Source organism: Trichechus manatus, unplaced genomic scaffold (genome assembly GCF_000243295.1).
Source record: "Trichechus manatus latirostris isolate Lorelei unplaced genomic scaffold, TriManLat1.0 scaffold00053, whole genome shotgun sequence".
NCBI classification, from domain to species: domain Eukaryota; kingdom Metazoa; phylum Chordata; class Mammalia; order Sirenia; family Trichechidae; genus Trichechus; species Trichechus manatus.
This window is the reverse complement of record NW_004443989.1, coordinates 12705989-12728254: the sequence shown is the minus strand read 5'-3', so window position 1 is coordinate 12728254 and position 22266 is coordinate 12705989. Positions and strand designations below refer to the sequence as shown.

The 22266-nt window shown below is 54.2% G+C and overlaps 1 protein-coding gene across 3 annotated transcripts; it reads right to left on the bottom strand.

Moving 5' to 3' along the window:
* Positions 1-471: 471 nt before the first annotated feature.
* On the bottom strand, positions 472-19298 carry DEF8 (differentially expressed in FDCP 8 homolog). Of its 3 annotated transcripts, XM_023732599.1 has the most exons (13): positions 19273-19298; positions 18279-18367; positions 14185-14318; positions 12831-12928; positions 11108-11257; positions 9550-9691; positions 7983-8147; positions 7294-7421; positions 6978-7091; positions 5965-6045; positions 5148-5288; positions 4938-5047; positions 472-2403 (listed from the first exon to the last, which is right to left on the bottom strand). In XM_023732599.1, exons 3-13 carry the CDS (start codon positions 14306-14308, stop codon positions 2301-2303), a joined length of 1356 nt encoding a protein of 451 aa, XP_023588367.1. In that variant the 5' UTR covers positions 14309-14318; positions 18279-18367; positions 19273-19298; the 3' UTR covers positions 472-2300. The 3 variants fall into 3 exon arrangements, with proteins under 3 accessions (XP_023588367.1, XP_004377831.1, XP_023588365.1); XM_004377774.2 differs by lacking the exons at positions 18279-18367; positions 19273-19298 and having other exon boundaries at positions 14185-14637; XM_023732597.1 differs by lacking the exons at positions 14185-14318; positions 18279-18367; positions 19273-19298 and having other exon boundaries at positions 12831-13566.
* Positions 19299-22266: the final 2968 nt, after the last annotated feature.

Sequence of the window (22266 nt, the reverse complement as noted above, 5' to 3'; positions counted from 1 at the left end):
CGAGAAACTGGGCTGGGCTGGGCCTGCTGAACCCAGTCTGATTTGCATGATCAGCCAGCTTCTCATTGGTTATTGAGACAATCCTACTTTGAGGATACCAGGAAGAGGCACAGCTCCTACTTACTGCATGTTTATTAAATGCTCCTGGAGCCCTAACAACCCCACAAGGTATGCCACCCCATTCTACAGAAGTAAGGGAGGCTGGGAGAAATCACATAACTTCTGCAGGGTGATATGTTGTGTCTGACACCAACCAACCTGTGCGCCTCTCCCCACCAATCCAGAACTATTACTTCATCCCAACCAGATGATCTCACCTCCTGCAAGCGGTACCCTGCTCTGATCCACCACACACACACACACACACACACACACACACACACACACACACGAGTTTACAAACAGGTGTTTAATGACCAGGGACAGGGCGCTGGGACAGCTAGGTGCCCTCCAGTCAGGCCTGACCCACACATGGAACCCCCATGACCTGTGGAGACCTCAGGTGCTGGTGGGCAGCCTGGTTCCTTGGTGGTTTCTTTCTACCTCACTATAGACTCATGCAAAGACCACACGCACAATTCTGTTTAAAGACTTTGTCAACCAGAAAGGGCAGGTGGGGAAGAAGTGTGCTGGGGGAGGGATAAGGTGAGGAGGTCAAAAATAAAGACGCCAACCCCATCCAACAAATGTCAGCACACCAACATTTTCTGTGGGCACGGTTACTACAAACTAGAACAATGTGACGTGGACTACACGTGAACTCAAGGATGGCAGGAATGTGATGCAGCAGAGAGAAGTGAGCTAGGAATGTGCAGATCTGGGTGCAGGGAGAGGGCATTGAGCCTGTGACTCCCACACACTCTAAAAGTGGGCCGAGAGCAGGACAGGCTGATATGGGCATGGCTCTCCCATGAAGTACCCCCATACTGGCCTCTTCACCTCACCCGAGACAGCTCAGTGCCACACTCCTGGTTTGCAGATATCAGTCTAGGGCTTTGCCTGATGCCACTGTACAGGCGAGACACCGGTTCTTGCCCTTTCCTAGCCACACAGAGGACAGTGACACCGCTGTTACTCTCCCCTCACATCGTCCACTGAGCTGACGGTCCCACTGCTGAGGTGCCCCCTCTAGCTTTCTGGTCCAGGTAGGGGACCTCCCAGGAGCCACACCGCTGCCCTCCTCCCACCACCTGCGTGTCCGCTGTGCACCAACAGCCAAGTCCAGGGTGAGGAGGGGCAGCAGCGAAGGGCAAGTGCAGACAGCCCTGCTTCCTGGAGGCCCCAAAAAGTCCTGTCTCTCAGCTGCACCCAGGACACTGGGTCTGTAAAGTGCAAAGCTCTCTAGAAACACCCTGAGCGGTGCAGCTCCCACCCAGGTGAAAAGCGGTCACGAGGTGCAGCCTGAGATGCAGGCTTTGTCACATGTAGTGGGATCTTCATGCCCCGTCTTCCCCCGGAGGCCCCTCCAGCCAATGCTCCCAGGCCTCTCACCGTCTGCTCCCAGCCTCAGGCCCCCAAACGAAAGACCCTTCTGGCCGGCTTGGAGCATCCAGAGCCCTCACAGGTACTGCAGCAGCAGGATGAGCTCCTTTCTGGATGGCAAACTGGTCCCAAGAAATGCCACAGGGTCTGGCTGTAACCCACTCTCTTCCCTAACCTGTCCAAGCACAACACCTGGGGCTGAGACACCCCTCAGCTGGACCTCTGCCACCCAGCTTGGAGCACAGGGACAAGTTGTGGCCAGTCCACATGCAGAGTAAGGCTCGGAGGCCCCTTCTCTCCCTGTTGGACAGAGCCCCTGGACCACCCCCAGCCTGATGGGGACTTGAGAGAGGAAGGTCCATGGGAACAGCCTCAGCCAGGGCCCACCAGAAGCCCCCCATAAGATGAGGGGCTGGAGTGAGGGGCAGTGAGGAAGCCTCTGTATAGAACCCAAACTGCTCCCTGCAGAAAAAACTTAGGTCCCAGGCAGGTCTGTGCAGCCAGCAACCGTGGCTTCCGTGGTTGCTCCTCAAGGTTCCCCTGGGGGTTTTGGCCTGGCCCTTCTCTGGGCTGGCAGCCTTGACCCAGAGGGAACGTAGGGCTCTGTATTGCGGGGAGGCAAGAAGCCCTCCTAGCTCCCCTCCCCACTGGACCCTCTGAGACCTGGCAGGTTCCTGGATGATGGTCCTCGTGGGCGGGGCTCACCCTCTGGCCCAGCACGTGGGGGTCCAGGGGTCTGCAGGGCTGCACCCACGGTCTCCAGGGCAGAACAACACCTGGACTTTGGCGCTGGCCCCACCCCCCGTCATCCCTGCACCCTAGATGTCCACTTCCAGGCCAGGATCCTGGAACAGCGACCGCTTCCGCAGGGTCAGGCGAGCACACTTCGGGCACGTAGTCGAGTTGTCATAGTAGCAGTCCCTGGGGAGGAAGACAGGGTGAGCAGGCCCTCTGCCTTTGGGAAAGTGGACTCTCAGCTCTGCATGTAAATGGTATCACTGAGACCCTGGCCACTTAAAGTCTCATCATCCTTCTCCAGACAGGGAAACTGAGGCTCAGGAGTGTCACTGAAAGGCAGAAGTGAGTCTGACCCAGGCATGTCTAACCACATGGACTGTAATGTAGACACATGCCCAGGGTGTACAGGGGTCGTCCGAGGGTCCCACACCCATCATTACAGGTCCTGCAATCATGCCCTTTCCAGGTCCTATGGCCAGAGGGGGCTGAGCCCTCAGTCACTCGCTGTGACCATCTGCTCTTACCACCACCACGCAGACCCCTACACGGCTCCCAAATGGAGCACGAGGCACCCAGGCGTTGCAGAGAATGCACAGGGGATCACAGGACAGCATGAATTTTGAAAAGGACACATGTGACATCTGGCAGACACCATGAGAACTGCTAGCTAGGGGAAGTCCAGTTTCAATGCTGGATTTTGCTGCATTCCTTTCTATGATGTCATAGCTGGGATTTTGGCAGTTGCCGCGATAAACAGCGAGTACCACACAAAAGGAGCCCTGGTGATGCAGTGTTTAAAGTGCTGAGCTGCTAACTGAAAGGTCAGTGGTTTGAACCCACCAGTCATTCCATGGGAGAAAGATGTGGCAGTCTGCTTCTGTAAAGATTTACAGCCTTGGAAGAAACCCTATGGGGCAGTTCTACTCTGTTCTATAGGGTCACTATGAGCCAGAATTGACTCGACAGCAGTGGGTTTGGTTTTAGTTCTTAACCACTCAAAAACTGGTGGGACACAATGTTCTACATTCTACTTTGGTGAGTAGCATCTGGGGTCTTAAAAGCCTGTGAGCAGCCATCTAAGATACTCCACTGGTCTCATCCCTTCGGGGGCAAGGGAAAATGAAGAGAACAGGATACAAGGAAAAGATTAGTCTGAAGGACTAATGGAACCACAGCTACCAAGGCCTCCACCAGACTGAGTCCAGTACAGCTAGATGGTGCCCAGCTACCACCACTGACTGCTCTGACCGGGATCACAACAGAGGGTTCTGGACAGAGCTGGAGAAGGATGTAGAACAAAATTATAACTCACAAAAAAAAGACCAGATTTACTGGCCTAAAGGAGACTGGAGAAACCCCGAGAGTATGGCTCCCAGACACCCTTTTAGCTCAGTGGTGAAGTCATTTCCGAGGTTCACCATTCAGTTGGGGAGTGGACAGCCCCATAAAACCAAATGGGACTAATGAGGCACAGCAGTCCAGGGACAAGGGCCAGAAGGCAGAAGGGGACAGGAAAGCCGGTGATAGGGAACCCAAGGTTGAGTAAGGATAGTGTTGATGTGTTGTCAGGTTGTTAAACATTGTCATAGGGCAACATGTGTACTAACTGTTAAATGAGAAACTATTTTGTTCTGTAAGCCTTCATCTAAAGTGAGAACAGCAGCACAATCGGAAGAGCATATTTGATGTCACTGAACTGTGCATGCAGAAATTTTTGAAATGGTGTATCTTTGGCTATGTATATTTTCACCAAAAAAAAAAAAAAAAAGGTAGAAAAGGGAGAGGGTTGACATGTTGTGGGGTTGTTAACCAATGTCATAAAACAATATGTGTACTACTTTTTCATGAGAAACTATTTGTTCTGTAAGCCTTCACCGGAAGTACAAAAAAAAAAAAATGTTAATACAAGATGTAAGAAGAGATTTGGGAGGAGCTATAAGAAAATCTTCCATGTGCTTATTGACTGTGAGGTTCTTATAAGATATTTAGGTGGTGATATTTTGTTAATTTGTGTATGAGCTTAAAGTAATAAAAGGAAGAAAAAAGTTTAAAAAAAAAAAAAACTGGTGGGACAGGATATGAGGAGGCAGTGTTCAATCTGACCCCAGGTTCCAGAAGGTGTGCATGTCCTGCCAGCACACATCTGTTAGTAAGTAATGGTGCTTATTTAAGAATGAAATAAAAGTGTTCTTTTTCTTTCAATTTATGAGTGTTATTTTTTCAAACTGCCAGTAAGTCTTTAGAAGATAAATATGGATTAAGTTCTTTGAACCTGAACACTTAATATATGAAAGCATTAGGTATTTCTTTCGGCCCAGGAGGCTTTGAAAAATTACTGAGTCAGTAAGGGTTCCCAAACAAGAAAGTTTGGGAACCTCTGGTCTATGCTAAACCTGAAAGAGAAACATCGATACTGATGGAGAAGGCAGGTGACAGCGTGAACACATACAGGTCAAGCTGGGGCTCAGGGGCTCATCCAGAACGGGTCTGGGCTGCGATGCTCCCCCCTGCCGCCCCCCACCGAGCCCCACAGCTCTTTACAGAGCCTTTAATTTACTCATAGACATCAGGGTCCAACCCTGACCCCACACCTTGGCATAAAGGCAATAAGCTTGGGAAGTCAAGCAGTTGAGGCTCCATCCCTCCCTCTCTCTCAGCAGCAGGTGAGGCTCCCGGGAAGGTGAGGAAACCCCTGAGGGGGGTGACCCTGCACCCACCTGTGGAAGACAGCAGAGCAGTCTGTGCACACGGAGGTGTGGCTGTCGAACGGGAACAGCACGTCTCCTTCTCTGCAGAGCTCACACACGAAGCCCTTGGCCTGGCACCGCTGGGGGGGGGGTGTCTGGATGAATGCCAGCTCCGGGGCCGCCGCTTCCCCCCACCCTCCTCAGGACCAACAGGCCCACAACCCCATGAGGGTGGCCCACCTCGCAGTCCAGCTTGATGTGCTTGGCAAAGAGAGTGTGGATCTCTGTCAGCGAGCAGCTGAGGCGGCCCACGTGCACATCCACCAGGTCCTGGACCGAGTACATCTCGTCGTTCTCCACAAAATGCTGCCGGTCCTGGAGCTGCCAAAGCCCAGAGCCATGAGGCTGGCACAAGGCCACCGGCACACACCCATGCCTGGCCACCTCACCACCAGGTCCTGGAGCACTCGTGGAAGCTTCAGGTGGGGTCTGTACCAGGGCAGGCCCCAGAACAGAATCCAGGAGCCCAGGGAACCCACAGGGCAGGAAGGGGCAGGGCCAAGTTTCCCAGTCAGTGTGAGGACTCTACCACCCATCACCACTCATACAGTCTGCTCCGGCCACTGTGGCCACCTTGATGCTCCAGACATGCCTCCCCACCTGGGGTCCTGCAGGGCCATCCCTTCCACCCATGCCTGGTTTCCCAGCCCCCATCCATGCCTCCTTCCTGCTTTGTCCACTGCTCCCCAGGGCCTAGGACAGTATTTGCATACAGCAGGCACTCAGTAGATATTTGTCAGATGAATAAATAAGTGGTCTTGAAAAGACTGATCTGTGGTCACCCTTACTCAGCACGGTTGTACCCTCACCCCTCCCACCACCATAGATTTACATAAGGGCTGTGTGGAAAATACCTGTTCACCTAGGATTATCTTTGTGGGTAGAATACCTGCCAAGGTTACCTGGGACAGAGTTTGGGAAACCCCCAGTCCTCATGGCTGCTCTCTCCGTGTCCTCCCACCCACCGGCCTCCCTGCTAGTCCCTTGGCTGCCTGACCTGCAAAAGCAGGCGTGACTCCATGGCCTCCTTGCAGGTGATGAAGTACGGCTTCATGAGTAGGATGTCCTGGCGCAGCTTCTGCAGCAAAAAGGGTGTGGGCATCCTTAGCCAGGGTGCTGGGCTCAGGGGCTAGGGGAAGCTGCCCCCAGGCCCCCAGGATGGTCCAGCCACACTCTGAGGGCTCCAGCCAACCAATGGCTGCCCAGGCGGGGTAGGACTTCAAGGTGCGTTTATCGACACCCACAACCCTCCTGTACATAATCTAACCCACACAGCCCTATACATCCTTCAGCTATACTTCCATCCTAGGAGCCTGTGGCTCCTGGCCCACCCTATTCCCTCCCCAGCCCTGTGGCCTCGGCAACTTTTCTCGCTCTGCCTCAGTTCCCACTTCTTACCACCTCCCCAAGACACTGTAGCCTGCCTGGCTGGTGCACCAGCCTGGTCCCGCTCCTACTTCCTCACCACTTGCTAACACAGTGGACTTAGTCTCACGTGGAGCTGAGCCCTAGCCTGTGCCTGGTCTGAACTGGGATCGTCATGGTGTTGGATACATACCAGAATTGGAAGACTTAGTAGAAGAAAAACAAGTAAAATATCCCAATAATTTTGTACATTTGTTGCATGTTGAAATAATCTTTTTGATATAATGTTAAAATACGTCATCAAAATTAATTGTACCTGTTGCTCTTTACTACTTTAATGTGGCTACCAGACAACTTAAATTACTCGCGGGGCTCCCACATTCCTCCTGGTCCTGCTCTAGGGCACGGAAGCCAAGGTCCTGTCAGACCAAGCTCACCTGGCCATCTGCTGCTCAGAACCTCCCTGCTCCCTCTCACCTGGAGGAGATAGGACCCTACCATGGCATCCAGGACCCTCACACACAGCTCTCCTCCATCAGTCCCCTACAGTCACACCCACCCCCACCGCCACCTGCACCCTCACCCAAAGGACACGGCCCCCCGTCTCTGCCCCCTCATCCCTTCACCACCACCCTGCCCCCTCACCCGGATCTCCACCAGCTCCTCCACGTAGTTGAACAGCAGAGGATTGATCTCCCGGAGCCGCAGGACCGGCCTCGACACCATAAGGGCCAGGTAGCGCATGCTGCAGCGGGACACCTGGGAGGGGCTAAGTGGCACTACTAGTGCTTGTCCCCCACAGGCAAGATCCCCTCCTGCTGCCCCCCACCCAGGGAGGGGCACAGCTCCTGCCACTCCTCCCCAGGGTCAGCCCTCTGCCCCTTAGGCCTGCTCAGCGGGCTCACCCCCGAGGAGCACACCCCATTTCCCCTCCCCCATCAGGGTTGTACGGTGGCTCCACCTTCCGCGGCTCGAAGTCCCAGTTGTGGATGACTCGCGCGGGGATGACGGCCAGGTCGTTCCAGTGGCAGTGGCTGCAGTAGTACTGGCCGGTGTAGTCACACTGCCGGGCCTCACTGGGCACACCCCCTACAGAGGGCGGCATTAGAGCTGTGGAAGGGCATCCATGGCGTCCACACTGTTCGCCCTGCCATACCCCCACGGACTCTCCACAGGGTTCACTGTCCTGCATGCTGTGCCCGCAGGAAACCTTCACCCTCCAGACCTGACTCTTTCTGCATTTCACTGTGCCTCGGTTTTGTCATAAGTAAAATGGGACAATAACAGGGCCCCTGTCACAGGACTGGTGGGGGGCACATGCAATAAGGTCAGTAAATCTCAGAAGATGGCCAGCTGGGGCAGTGCCTGGCTGTTATGGGATTTCTCCCCGTCCCCTCTCCAGGAAGGCCAAGCGAGGGCGTTGCCCACACACTCAGGTCAGTCCAGCCCTGCCTGGATAGTCAGAAGTGCCTGAACTTCAGTTTCCTTGAACCTAACATAAAAGATGCTAACGGCCCCTTGGGTAGACCTGAGGATAAACGGCAGGGACCTCCCCCGCCCCCCACTCCTGGCTGTTAGTTCTCTGATTTACCGGGCAGCCATGCCCCTCAAACTGGCCCCCACTGCCCCCCAGCCTGCCCAGGGCCTCACGCAGGGAGATGGGTGCCCGGCACTCAGCGCAGCGGTAGTCCTGGCTGTCCAGCCCTGTCTCAGGACAGATGTTCAGCTCGTACTCAGCTTGGTGGCTGACTTTGGATCGGACACAGGGCTTGGAGATGAGGTTCAGGCACTTGCTGTGACAGCGGTAATAACAACCTGGTGATGGGGGCAACCATATACAGCTCTGAGAAATGGGTGGTAGGGGGGAGCAGCCTGTGGCCTAGGCTCACCTTCACTTCCAGGACCCCTGTGCCAGGTGGAGATTGCGCCACCAGGGTGGGTTTCACTTCAATGCCCAGATCAACCCAAGGGCTGCTCCCAGCCTGCCACAAGTCCCAGAACTTAAGGTCCTCCCGTCCCCCAGCCCCCTGTGCCTTGTGCTGAAAGGCCACGCAGACCTCGCCCCTCAACTCCAAATATCGAGGGCCTACCTGCCATTTCACCTCGACACCCTTAGACAGGCATCAAAGCTAAGCTGTCCAAAACGGAAGTCCCAACCTTCCTTCCCAAACCTGCCCCCCAACACACAGTCTCCCCATCTCCACCTTTCCATGGCTCAGGCTAAAGCTTTTGAGGTCATCCTTGACTCCTCTCCTGTCTCTTACAGCTAGAGCTGGACGACCCATCTCACACCCCTCGCCCACCCTGGACACAGGACTGTCTTCATCTTCTGGACAACTGCAATCGATTGCCCTTCACACATCTTCCTGTTTCTCCTTTGCCCTGCCCCCCCTTCAGTCCCTGCTCAACTCAGCAGCCAGGGTGACCCTGTTAAAACCTAAGTCTGCCCAACACCCACCCATGGCCCCCACTGCACTCTGAAAAAAAGCCCCAGCCACCTCTGAGCCCACCTCTCCCACGCTCCCCCTCAGATGCTGTGGTCCAGCCATACTGCTCGCTGTTCCTCCTTCAGGTGCTGAGCACATGTCTACCACAGGGCCTTTGCACACATGGTCCCCTCTGCCAGAACATTCCTCTCCAGATATACTCAGGTTTTTACTTAAATGTCACACGATACCTTGTAATTCCACCCTGTTAAAAGTTGCACCTCACCCTAGATACACACTATTCCCTTTCCGTATTTCCTTCACTGCTCTATGACTAACACCATATTGTTTATGTGTTTGACTTATCATCCAGGACAGCACTATCCAAGGAACTTTTCACAAAGATGGAAATGTTCTCAATCCACACTGTCTAGCATGGTAGCCACAAGTCTCATGTGGCCGCTGTACTCTTGTAATGTAAACAGTGCGACCAGAACTATATTTTTAAAATTTATTTTAATTAATTAATTTAAATTTGAATAGCCACATGTGGCTAGTGACCACCATACTGGACAGTGAGATCTAGACCGTGAGTGCCATGAGGGCAGGGGTTTCAGTCTCCTTTGTTCACTGTGGTACTCTCAGCACGACACAGGGGCTCAGTAAATGTTGATTAAACTGTAGAGCATTACCTGAACAGAGGAGATAGGGAGTGGAGCTGGGGGTCTCTGCCCTGTCCTGAGGACCCAGCCCACGTGCCCAGCAGGAGCAGGTCTGGTTCACCAGCTCACCTGTGCAGGTGTACCAGGTCTGGATGAGGCCCCAGATGATGGTGTTACACTTGTCACAGGTCTGCTTGACACTCTTGCTCTTCTCCTTGTAGAAACGGTGCTCCAGGAGGACTCGGATGTTGGGCTCATCCTCGTTGGGGTCCTGTGGGGGCACCAGGTGGGGCCATGGGTGAGCCCAGCTGCCATTTGTAGCATAGATTGTTTGCTGCCCCAATGTCTGATCTGCCCTTTCCCTTTATCAGTAGAAGACCCCAGTGCTCAGCCAGTACAGCCACCGAGAATACAGATCATCCTTCCCAGTATCCCTTGCAGCGAAGCACTGCCATGGGACTGCACTGGGGCCAAGGGCACGTAAGCATGGGTGACACGGCCCACTCGTCCTGCCCCCTTTCTGCTGGCTGCAGTGCACAATAAGAAAGTGTGGAGTGGGGCCATCTTGGATTTTTCCAGGGACGAGCAGAGCAACAAGACAGGGGGACCCAGCAGAGTCCCTACACTGTTACCTATCATAGGAACCCTGGGCCACCTATCAGGTTTTTACGTAAGGGAAAATTTTAAGCCACTATACTCTGGGGTGTCCTTGTTACCACTGCCTTACCCATTCCTAATGAATACTCCATCTTCTAAATCCCCAGGGACCTGCGCCAGTGCAGGGGTGGCAGCAGCCAAGCCAAAGAACAGACAACTCAAAGCCCATGTTGAGACATCTGCAGTTTTCGGCCTCCAGGATCCACCCCCTCTTCTGCTGGCCTCCTCAAGAAACCACCCCTCCCACTCTGGGTCAGGTTGGTTCAAGGTGAGATTGACCCCACCTTTTTGGTCCAATAGGAGCCCTGGTTGCACAGTGGTTAAATGCACAGCTGGTAACTGTAAAGGTTGGGGGTTTGAAGCCCCCAGCCACTCCTCGGGAGAAAGATGTGGCAATCTACTCTCGTAAAGATTTACAGCCTTGGAAACCCTATGGGGTAGTTCTACTCGGTCCTGTAGGGTAACTATGAGTCATAATCCACTTGATGGCCACAGGTTTGGTGTTTTTTGGGTTTTGGTCTAGTAGATGGGCACATGACCCAAGCCTGGCCAATCAGTCACTGTGATTGGTTGACAGGTGGACACATGACCCAGGACTGGCCAGTCACCAGGATTGGTTCAGGGATAGGCATGTGACCCAGGAATAGCCAGTGAAAGTCAGGGCTGAGACTCAAGACTCACTTTAACCACTAGAATGAAAGCTCCCATTTGCATGGGGACTGTCCAGCAGATAGGATGACAGCCACAGCTCCTGGGGTATCTCTGCCACCCCTGGGGAGAGCCTGCCTGAGAGTGGACCAAACACTACTCCTTTCTTTTTGGTTTAAGCTAACATAAGGTTGGGTTTCTGTCCTTTGTAACCAAGAGGGTCTAGAGTAATTGAGAGAAAAATTGCAGAAACGTGGGGTGAGGGGCCCGTCCTTTACCCTCCTTCTCTGGTGAGCCCCTCAGAGCCTATAGAGAGTCTGGGTCTCTGGGAGGGGCCGGGGATACCAGGCCCCCATGGAAGCGGAGGGCAACCAGCACCCACCTTCAGCTCCTGGAGCTTCAGCCGCAAGTGGATGAGCCGTACCACAGCATCCTTCTGCTTCTCCGACTGCTCAGGCAGCTCCAGGATCACCTGTTTGCACTCCTCGATGGCCTGACGCAGCTGCTGCACGTCGGAGGCCAGGAACAGGCCCTGCTGGGCAGGGAGATGCTCAGATACCCGCTGAGGCCAGGAACAGGCCCTGCTGGGCAGGGAGATGCTCAGATACCTGCTGAGGCCAGGAACAGGCCCTGCTGGGCGGGGAGATGCTCAGATACCTGCTGAGGCCAGGAACAGGCCCTGCCAGGCAGGGAGACACTCAAACACCCACCAAGGCAGGCCCATCCTCATAGATCATCAGACCAGGAGGGGACCTCAGACTCTCATCCAGATTAAGAAACTGGGGCAAGGCAAGAGAGAGGCTGACTCAAGTCACAGGCAAGTTTGCAGCCAGGGTGAGATTCACTCCTGGCTTCATGCCTGGCCTCTATCCACAGGTTTTGAAGACCTAATTCAGGATGCTTTTCAAAAAACAACTTCCTTCTTTTAGAAATCCTATTACTTTTCTGGCTACATATTTCACTTTCTTCTCCTAAAGAGCTTCCTCCTGGAGGGAGGCTGGCTTCTCTGCCAAGCCCAGGGCAGCGTAATGTACCCCCTACCCCAGCCCCAGCCACTCTGACTGCCCTCCTCACACAGCGCCCAGTCAGGCCCTCAGGCCAGGACACTCTGCTGTCTCCAGCCAAGGAAAGGGGCTCACCCACCCTCAGGAGCTCCTCCAGGCATGGGGCTCTGAGAAGCCAGGGAAAGAAGAGGTGGTGCCTCCCATGGGTCACATGCAAAATGAAAAGCAAGCTACTGTTGGGGACTTCTGGGTGACATTTTTGTTTTAAGTTGCATTTTAATGTTACTATGCTGTTTATCGGAGCCTGTTGGCGCAGTGGTTAAGAGCTACGGCTGCTAACCAAAAGGTCAGCAGTTCGAATCCACCGGCCACTCCTTGGAAACCATATGGGGTAGTTCTACTCTGTCCTATAGGGTCGCTATAAGCCGGAATCAACTTGACAGCAATGGGTTTGATTTTTTTGTTTTTTATACTGTTTATCTCAAGTAAAAGTTGGACAGAGTTCGCATAAAACTGAAAGGTTTTCATACGTTTTTAACCATTAGAGTCCTTTAAGTTTTTCGTAACAAGACTTCCATGGAACCCCAGTATAGAACGGACGGAAGTGGCTATGGGTGGCAAGAGCAGTGGGAGGTGGGTGGGGCTTCCCTCTCTCCCCCACCCCCACCCTGCAGGTGTCTACAGGACACCCTAGGAGCCCACACTCTGCATTAGCTTCTCAAGTGCCTGGGGCTGGGGGTGAGACCCACGGCAGTGCCTCTCCCTTCTCAAGTGCCTAGAGCTTAGGGAGAGGCATGGCCCTAAGTCCTACCCCCAGACCAGCTGTCCTGCCTGCTCTGGGCCTAGGACACCTCCATAGCCCTCAAAAAAGTTTTCAGGATTGGAGTCAGGTGTGTCATGGCCTCAGATTCGAGGGCCAGAGTCCCTGGCCTGACTTGAGGTGGGCAATGCTGAGCCTAAGGATGGTGGCTTGGAAGGGTGGGAACGGCGGCCACCAGCTCATGTGACCCAGACTCCTGCAGGCAGGTGACAAGGACACATGTCCTCTGATGCCTTGGGGCTCATGCATCCCTGTTCCCCTCCCAGTCCCCCACATCTTACCACGGGCCGGGAGAAATGGTCCTCAGACAAGCCAAGATCCATCACGCACTCAGTGCAGCGGAATTCTGGCTCTGCAGGGGATAGCTCCGGGGGAGCCTCTGTGGGTGGCAGTAAAGGGCAGGGCAGGGGCAGGAGAGAGGTCAGTGGCCCCCCCTCCAGCTCCTCTGCCCTTCCTCCCCTAGGGTGGCGCTGGGTCAGGGCTGGGATGGCAGGATGGGAAGGGCCCTTGGTGCAGGAAGACCCCATAGAGGCACTGAGGGGCACACGCATGGGTTCCTGCCCCTCCCGCGCACCTGCCCTGATGGCCTTTTCAAAGGACCCTGTATTCCTTGTGAAATGAGGAAAGAACTGTTCAAAAGACAATGTAGAGCTAACCGATATCGTGAAAACAGGTCCACAAGGCAGCTTTAAGGAACCATCCCAAAGTCCAAGGCAGATGTTCTGTGCATAAATATATGTGGGTTGAAAACAGGCAGCTGGATAGCTACACAACAAAACTGCCAAACCCTGTTTGGACTCTAGGCCTCTCTGCAGGGCTGGCTGGAGTGCCTTCCTGACCTTATCTGCAGGCCCCAGACTCACAGTCCTCTATCTAACTCTTAATCGAACGCTTATAAGCACCTACTGTGTGCCAGACCCTGGGGTCAGGCATTTATGAGCACCTACTGTGTGTCAGGCCCTGGGATACAGCTGTGGCAAGACAGACACAGTTTCTGCCCTCAGGAGGATTAATTCTAGGGGGAGACAGAATAAGAAAGTCAACTCCAGAACAGATGGAAAAGGTAGAAAAGGAGGCAGCAGAGGGTGCTGGTGGGCAGGGAAGGCCTTCCCTCCACAAAGGTTGAAGAGGACAGGGGGCAACCCCTCTGGTATCTGGGGAAAGTTTCAGTCAGTACAAAGGTCCTGGGGCAGGTGTGCCCGGGGTGGGGGACGTGAGGCTGAGGCAGAGTGATGGGGGAGAGCGTGGGAGATACTCAGAGGTGACAAGGGGCTTGTCGGGACATTAGAAAGGGAGGGACCGTGGGGGGGATCTGAGCAATAACTGATGTGATGTAACTTCATTTTGAAAGGACCTCATTGACTGTGCAGGAGCAGGGGTGGCGATCAGGCCAGGCACACCCCTCCACCTGCATGACTGCAGACAGTCACCGCCGCCAATCCCCACAAGGACAGAGCTGCGTGGGGTCATTCCACTTGAAGAAAGCAGGAAGAAAGGGGGTGGGGTGAGTTGAGGTTGGTGGGGCCCAATCCCCAGGGCAGCCCCCGCTCCAGTGCAGCCCCTGCCCCAGTGGAGCCTCTGCCCCAGCACAGCACCGGCCCCCCTCCACAGAGCAGCCCCCAGCCCAGCACTCACCTTCAGCAGCAAGGTCGGGGGCCGCCTCCCTAGGCCCCTGTTCATGCTGTTGCTCACTGAGCTGCTTGTTGAAGGGGTTGAGGTGGGCCTGCCGAAACCGGGCCAGCTTCTCATCATATTCCATAGCATCCCACCTGTGGGGCAGGTAGAGTGAGCATTCGGCTCCAGCTCACTGCATCTCCAAACCCCTCTGAGTTCTGGGGTTTTGGAGGCGAGCCGAGGCTCCTCTCCCTGAGGGGGGGCATCTAGGTGTGGCAGCCTCATGGCTCTGCCTCAATCCTCAGCCCTTCCCAGGCTAATTCAGCCTCTGCTACCCAGGTTTAACCCCGGGGAACAGCCCATAGTGATGGCATCCAACCCACTCCTGGTGGACAGAGTTGTGACTTATCAAGGGTGCAAAGTGGACCACAGGAGCCCAGGCTCTGGCTTCCAGTGCAGGGTCCTCTGGCCCTGAAATGTAGTGGTCCACAGCCCCCAGAAGTCTCACTCAGCCCCAGCCCACCCACACCCTCCTGTGTCTGCCACCCAGGCTATGACCCAAGCCAGACCACAGATACTGGGGGGACACCAAGGAAGGCTCAGCCATGCCTGCAAGACAATCCTCCAAGGCACCCCTGACCCACCAGGGCACCCCAAAAGGTCAGTGGTGGCAATCAAGGGTGCAGCGTGGGCACTCGGGAGTCAAGGTCCAACCCTGCTCTGCCACCTGCTAGGTGACCTTGGGGAGCCCGGCCTTCCTGCGCCTGGTGGGGAGAGTTCTCAGGAGCATTAACTGCCCAACAGGAGTGTCCTTATCATGGACTCCAGCCATGCCTGTACCTTCCAGACTGGGTTCAAATCAAATCCTGCAGACGCTCCACATGACCTTGGTCAGCTGCATGGCCTCGTGCCTAGGAACCTGAGATAGAGGCAGGCAGTGCCTGGCCCACCACTGGCAGAGGCAAGGCCATAACTGCTCCTTCCCTCTCCTTCCAGCTCAGCAGATGATGCTTTGGGTGTGGTGGGGGGTGAGGGGGAGGTCTTTGGCTGGGGCAGGGATGCAGTCTTGTTTGCAATGGCTCCCCCGACTTAACCAGCCAGGCCATGATCCTAACCTCTGCTTGCCTGTTTCCTCATCTGTAAATGGGGACAGTGATTGAGACTGCCTCAGAGGGTCTTGGTGAACGTGAGACCTCTCAGTAAGGTAGGTTATTGCTGAGAAGTCAGAGATGCTTTTAAAACCATGTAGTAAATTTACAGTTATTTTCATGCTCTTTCTATACCTGTTTAGTCTGAAACAATTCATGATTACGAATGATGGCCCTATGACTCCTCCCCTGCTCCCTCCTCTCCCCCCTGAAAAGACAAGTCCCATGTGAAGGAGGAGCTAGGCCACTCAGGACCTGTCCTTCCTGTTCTGCCTCTGTGATGGGAGGTGGGTTGGGTGGCTGAGTTCCTGTTGAACAGCTGCCCCTCGGTGAAATAGGAGACACAGACATCCCTCCTCTTTGCTTACCACCAGATGACTTTGGCCAGGTCACATGGGGAGTTTGGGTCAGAGGCAGCCACCCGATGCCCCTGTGCCTCCCCCAGACCAGCAGGTACCAGAGGGATCTATGAAACACCCAGAGTGGAGGAGAGGTCGTGCTGTCCCAATACCTACTCTTCTTCCTGATCATTAGCTTGGCAGACAACAACCCAACCTCTCTTGCAGCTAGATGTGGCCATGTGACCAGGTTCTGGCCAATGGGATGGGAACAGAAGGATAACATGAGACTTCTGGGAATTGTACTTAAAGGGGGCCCTTCTTCAGCCCTTCTTCCTTCATGCTGTCTGAGATGTAGATGTAATGGATAGAGCTGGAGCAGCCACCATGGAAGTCACAGATGAGGATGGCAGAACAAGGTAGAAGGAGCTTCCACCTGAGCCCTGAGATGCTCACCCCCAGGCTTCATTTAAGTGAGACAGAGATAAACTTCTAAGATACGTCCATTGGTCTCTTCCAGTCTGGAGCAAAAAAAAATAAACAAACCCATTGCCATCGAGTCAATTCCTACTCATAGCAACCCTATCAGGCAGAGTAGAACTGCCCCATAGGGTTTCTAAGGAGCAGCTGGTGGATTCGAACTGCTGACCTTTTGGTTAACAGATGTAGCACTTAACCACTGTGCCACCAGGGCTCCTCTGGAGCAAAAGAGAGTGAAAAAAAAAAAAAAAAAAAAAACGAAAAAACAAAGACTCAAGGGAGCAATTAGTCCAAATGACTAATGGGCCACATGAACTACAGCCTACATGAGTCAAGACCAGAAGAACTAGATGGTGCCTGGCTACCACTACCAACCACTGACTGGGATTACAACAGAGGGTTTGGAACAGAGTGGGAAAAAAATGTAGAACAAAAGTTCAAATTCATGAAAAAGACTAGACTTACTGGTCTGACAGAGACTGGAGGAACCCCCAAGGCTATGGCTCTAAGACACCCTTCTGACCTGGAACTGAAGCCATTCCCAGAGATCACCTTCCAGCCAAACAATAGACAAGCTCATAAAATAAACAATACCACCCACAAGGAATTGTATTCCTTAGAACAATCAATTACAACAGATAAAAAGGGCAATATTTGCCCAAAGGCAAAGAAGAGAAGGCAGGAAGGGATAGAAAATCAGAATGAAAGGAAATGGGGGACCCAGGGTAGAAACGGGCAGAGTGCTAACACATTGTGGGGAATGAAGAGAAGGCCATGAGACGCTTGATGTACAAACTATTGAATGAGAATCTACTTTGCTCTGTAAACTTTCATCTAATGCATAATTTAAAAAAAAAAGGAGAAGAAATAAACTGTTTAAACCACTGTTACTAGGGGGAGATGGGGAGTTCTGTCTCTTGCAGCCAAAACAAATCCTAACTGATTACCCCGGTAGCCTCATGGTAATAAGCCAGATTAGTCCAATTCAAATCCTAGCTCTGCCATTTCCTAGCTGTGTCACCTTGGTCAAATGCCTAAACCTCTTTCTGCTTCCAATTTCTCATGTCTCAAATGGGGATAACAACTTGCTGTTTTTGTGTGCCGTCAAGTTGATTCCGACTCATAGCAACCTTGTAAGACAGAGTCGAACTGCCTCATAAGGTTTTCTAGGCTGTAATCTTTATGGGAGCAGATTGCCAGATCTTCTCTCCCTTGGAGCCACTGGTGGGTTCAAACTGCTGACCAGTAGCCGAGTGCTTAGCCATTGTGCCACCAGGACCTCTTGGGGATAATAATAGTACCCACTAAATAGAGTTATTGTGAAGATTAAATTAGTTAACACAAAATGCTGGAAGTAGCACCCAGTAAATACTGGCTACAACTTCTTATTACATTGATAGTATTATTATGCAGAATCTGCAGCCCTGAATTGAATTCTGGCTCTCCAGTTATGATCCACCCATTTTCTCATCCATAAATTGGCAAACATCTGCCTCCCAGCATGGGGGGGTGGGGTGGGGTTGGGGAGTCAACACCTGCCTGTATCAGAGAAGCAGGTAACCTGAGCTGCTGCTGAGTAAAGCCTCACTCTGTCACACTGTGGACTGCCTGACCCAATGCACTGGATAAGAGTGCCCACCCCCAGGGGCTTCTTCCTGCTAGGTGGTTCCTGGGAGACCTAGGAAACTTCCCAGGATTTTCAAATATTGCCAGAGGAGCTCAAAGCCAGGTCTGCCAGGTGACAATGTCACCTGGGGTGAGGTGGGGCAGAAACACCTCCATGCCTCCCTAGAGCTCAAGGGAACAGGAGCAAGCCCCAGGCTGTGAGCTCCCCTACGGCCAGTGCCGGCCCCAGGCCTGGCAAAGAAGCAATGGACAAATGAATGAAGGAGTGAAGTCACGTGACCTTGTTCCGCCTTATTTCTGTCCGGTCAAGCGGGAGAATCGTATTTACCCTTGGGACTGCTGAGGGCAGGAGAGATGGTGTCCTGTACCAGTACACAGGGCAGGGTAGGGGGATGCAGTGTGTGGGGCTGACTTTGACTCCCCACCCCAACCAGGGTCACCCCACAGAGCTCTGTGCCCATAAATCTCCAGACTTGGCCGCAGAGAGGAAAGAAGCAAACCTATGAACCTGCTCTCTGCCCACCTCCTCTAGAGGCCACCAGTCCTGACTCCTTCTCTTCAGCTCCTGAGATGTTGGGGAGAGGACTTGATGATCAGAAGAAACTCCAGGTGCTGAGGAGGACAACTGGGCTGAAGCCCTGGATGGGCCCAGGATGCCCCCAGCTGGCCTCCCACATCCTGCCCACAGTGCAGCCAGCCACCAAGAGGTCCTGCTGTCAGCCAGCGGCCGCCAGGAGGGCCCCGGGAGTCACCTCAGTGCGGGAGAGGGTAGGGGAAGAAAAGTCTGTCCTCTCTGTTCACACCTGGAACGAGGACTTCTCCTGGAGCCCAATGGGACGCAGGGACCAGGGTCACTGTCCTTTTAAGGACTGTTTACCGCCAAAGCCCGAAGACCAGGTTACGCAGTCATTGCCTGAGTCAGGGCCCAGCCTGCCCGGAACCGTCCCTCCCTCCGTCCACCTTCCCTCACAACAACACTCATCTACTCAGTGCATCCTCTTGTCTCTGTTTTTCATGTGGCAGGTGTCTCTCAACTCCTGCCCAATTCACAGATGAGGAGACTGAGGTTCAGAGTGGCCCAGCGTCCACCGAGGGTCGCACAGCCACAGGAGTTCCGGGGCCTCGGCGAAGCCCACACAGCCCGTGTTGACAGCGGAAGAGGTGACAATGTCACCTGGGATGGGGTGGGGCAGAGTGATGTTGGGGTGCTAAACTCTGCCCGATGGGAGCTGCGGACGCAGCTGAGGTCACCCACACTCCTCTCCCCCGCCCCCAGATGGGGAACTGAAGGTGGGCGACACCGGGCAGCAGGGGCTCTGGATCCCGCCGCGGGCGGGTCACTCACCCCTCGGCGTCAGCCTAGGGAAATGGGCGTCCAGTCCCGGGGGTCCAGCCTAGTGAGCCTTCGCGGGCCGAACCCACTGCCCCGGCCCCCTCTCCCGGCCCCCCTCCCCCTGCTCCGCTCACCGGACCGCCGCCGCCCTCGCTACATTGTAACCCGCCGCCGCCCTCGCTACCTTGTATCCGGCTCCGCCGCCCGCTGCTGCCGCCTGTGGCCCGGAGGCTCATGACACGCCAGCGCGACCTAAGGTCCGCGCGCCCTGGCTTCCACGGCCCCCTCCCGGCCACGCGAAGACACTTCATCCCTGTTGCTCAAGGAAACCACTCAACAGCAGCGGGTCTTTTTTTTTTTTTTTAAGGTTCAAGGGAGGGTGGGGGCTTTATTTTCGAGATTTCCAGTAATTAGAAAAGCCCTAGTTTAAATAAATCAAAGCGACAAGACTTTTTTTTTTTTTAAAAAAAAAGGTAGTATCTTATTTTTTTTAAAAACCCCAGTGGCTGGGAGAAATAAGTAGTGGGAAGGAACGGCAGCAGCTGCGTGTGCTCAGCGCTTCCACCCACACGACCCTGTGTGGTCTTCGCAGCCACCAGGAAGCGAAGCGTTGTCACTCACCACATTTTATAGATGAGTAAACTGAGGCACAGCGAGGTTACCAGCTGGTCAGTGGAGAAGCAGAGAGTGGGACTTTGGGGCTGATATTTACTGCTTTCCAGTTGTTTACAAACTCGAAGAAGCAGGCTGCCCCGCCCCAGCGCAGCAATTGGTGTCTTCACTCAGCGTGTCTTGCACCCACAGGAGCCAAGGACACACCAAGGCAGACACGGGACAGCGGATGGAGTGTGGGGCCCCCTAAACCCTGGGACTCAATTTCCCCTCCAACCCAGCTTGGCCCTGTCCCTCGTCAGCTGCGCATGCCCTGTGTCTGGGTTTTCTCATCCGGAGGAGCCGCCTCTTGGGATCGCTGGCCTAGCACCTTCCCAGCTGGGGCCCAGAGAGCTGGGCTGGTTGCACTCAGACCTTCGGGGTGGGGCCTGAGGGCAGACCAGCCAATCACATGGCTAGGCCCGAAACGTCGTCCAATAGGACCCATCACACAGGATGGTGCCGGGCCAACCAGAGCCCCTCTGGAGAGTGTAAGCCACATCGCCCGGTACCAGCCACTTCCGACGGCGTCGGTTTGGGGCTGTGTCATCATGGGGCTCTTGCCTCCCCATTTTGACAATGCAGTTGGATTTTCTGTCAGTGTCACCCAGCACTGATCTATTTGTTTCTTGCTGCAGGTCACCTGGACCTATCTCTCCTTTGCAACTTAAGGACACTGATTATTCCCATAACAAACCCCCCACACACACCACCTGCGATGGATGGGAGGGCCGCATGTCCTTCCCTCACCTCCCCCACACGCTGGCAAGTGAAAGCCTAAGCACCTGGGCTGAGTACGCATCCACCTCTGAACAGTGGGTAACCTTGGTCCTCAGCTTCCCATTGAAAGCCCTCCTGGGGTTACTGTGCCCTTCCCAAGATAACGGCCATGAAAGCGCTTTGTCCGTGTGCGAGGGATTGAGATGGCTGTTCCAGACTGTTCCCTCGCTGCTCAGCCAAGAAGGATAGAAGCCCACGCACCCTCTTTCACCACAGCTGGGGCAGGTTCTGAACCCCAGGACCAACCAGAGCCTCCAGGAGAAGGTGGGAGCCTGTGCTAGGGTTCAGCCCCCAAGGGGTCCGTTCGTGTTACCTATTACTGAGTAACAAACCATCCAACACTTTGTGGGGGTAAATAAGAATCATTTTATTATGCTCACTAATTCTGTGGGTCAGAAATTCAGACACAGCAGACATTGTTTGTCTCTGCTTCATGATGTTTGGGGCTGGGGGTGGGGGTGGGGGTCTCCACTCCCACGCCTGCTCCTAGACAGGACTCAGTCTTCCACATGCTCGGTGGAGCCAGCGCAGAGCAGGTACCGGAAGCAGCAGCTGCTGGTGTCACCTTCATGGCTCAGCATGCCCACAAAAAAAAAAAAAAAAAAAAAACACTGCTGTGGACTCATAGCGACCCTACAGGACAGAGTAGGACTGCCCCATTGGGTTTCCAAGGAGCAGCTGGTGGATTCGAACTGCCTAATTTTTGGTTAGCAACCGTAGCTCTCAACCACTACGCCACCAGGGCACCCAGGACAGCCTGAATTAGGGCCAGGATCCTAGACACAGGCCCCTTAGAGGGTTCAGTCCCCCGTGAGAAGTCAGAGTCAGCTGTCGTTGCTGCCTTCCTCTTCTTGATCAATCCCCTGGGTTGCGGAGGGGGGCAGAGGGAGGTGGTTAGAGAGGAATCCAGGCCCTGGGTGGTCACGGCTCCCAGGTTTTGTTTTCTGCAGGAGGGCTGCTGGGAAGGACAGCATGTCACTGGCTGAGGCCCATGCCTGGTCCTGAGGACACTGTCACTGACTGGCTGGACACACCCATGTTTTTTGAGGAGTGCTCAAGTACCCTCCTAGTTTGGGCTTCAGGTCTAATGTCAGCCTCTGTCTTCTAACATCCAACACATGCATTAGCCAAGGAACCCTGGAGGGGACACTTTGTCAGACCCTCCCAATGGGAGACCAGAGAGTGAGCATGGGGCTGTCCCTCAAGTCACCCAGAAGCTGCTCCAAGAAGCCCCTCAAGGATGTGCTGGTAAGAGTTGGCTTGGGCTCAGGCCCTTCCTTCTTCAGGGTCCCTACTTCCAGGAGCCCCAAGCACAGGCTGTCTAAGCCACCAGCCTAGGAGACAAAGCCCCTCTGCCTTGCCTCTGCCTGGACCTCCCTGCCAGCCCATCCTCACCCCTCTGGGCCCAACTTCCCAGAATAAAAAGAAACCTCTAGCACCAGGCAAGGATATCTGACAGCAATAAATTTATTAAGTATCCAAAAAAATAAAAATCAACGTAAACCATTAAAAAACAATACAAACCATAGATGTCAAGCCTGGAGCCACAATAAAACAAAGAGACACTGGAGCAACACATAAATGGAGGGCAGAGGATAAGAGCTGGGGGCCTGTGGGGCAGGGGCAGCATGAATACTGAGTGACAAGAACTCGGGGACCCCAGACAAAGCGGCTGGCAGCTGGGGCGGGCACAGCTGAGGGCTGTGCTGGGGGCTGGGGCCCTGGGGACAGATGTTGCTTCCCTGCC

Coding starts and splice junctions, on each gene's coding strand:
- DEF8 (XM_023732597.1), bottom strand. CDS start 13,100: ATGCGTGTGCCCCTCAGTGCCTCTATGGGGTCTTCCTGCACCAAGGGC. Junction 9,692..11,107: donor TGAAGCTCCAGGAGCTGAAG/GTGGGTGCTGGT, acceptor GTGCCCCCACAG/GACCCCAACGAGGATGAGCC. Junction 7,092..7,293: donor GGGACTTCGAGCCGCGGAAG/GTGGAGCCACCG, acceptor AGCCCCTCCCAG/GTGTCCCGCTGCAGCATGCG.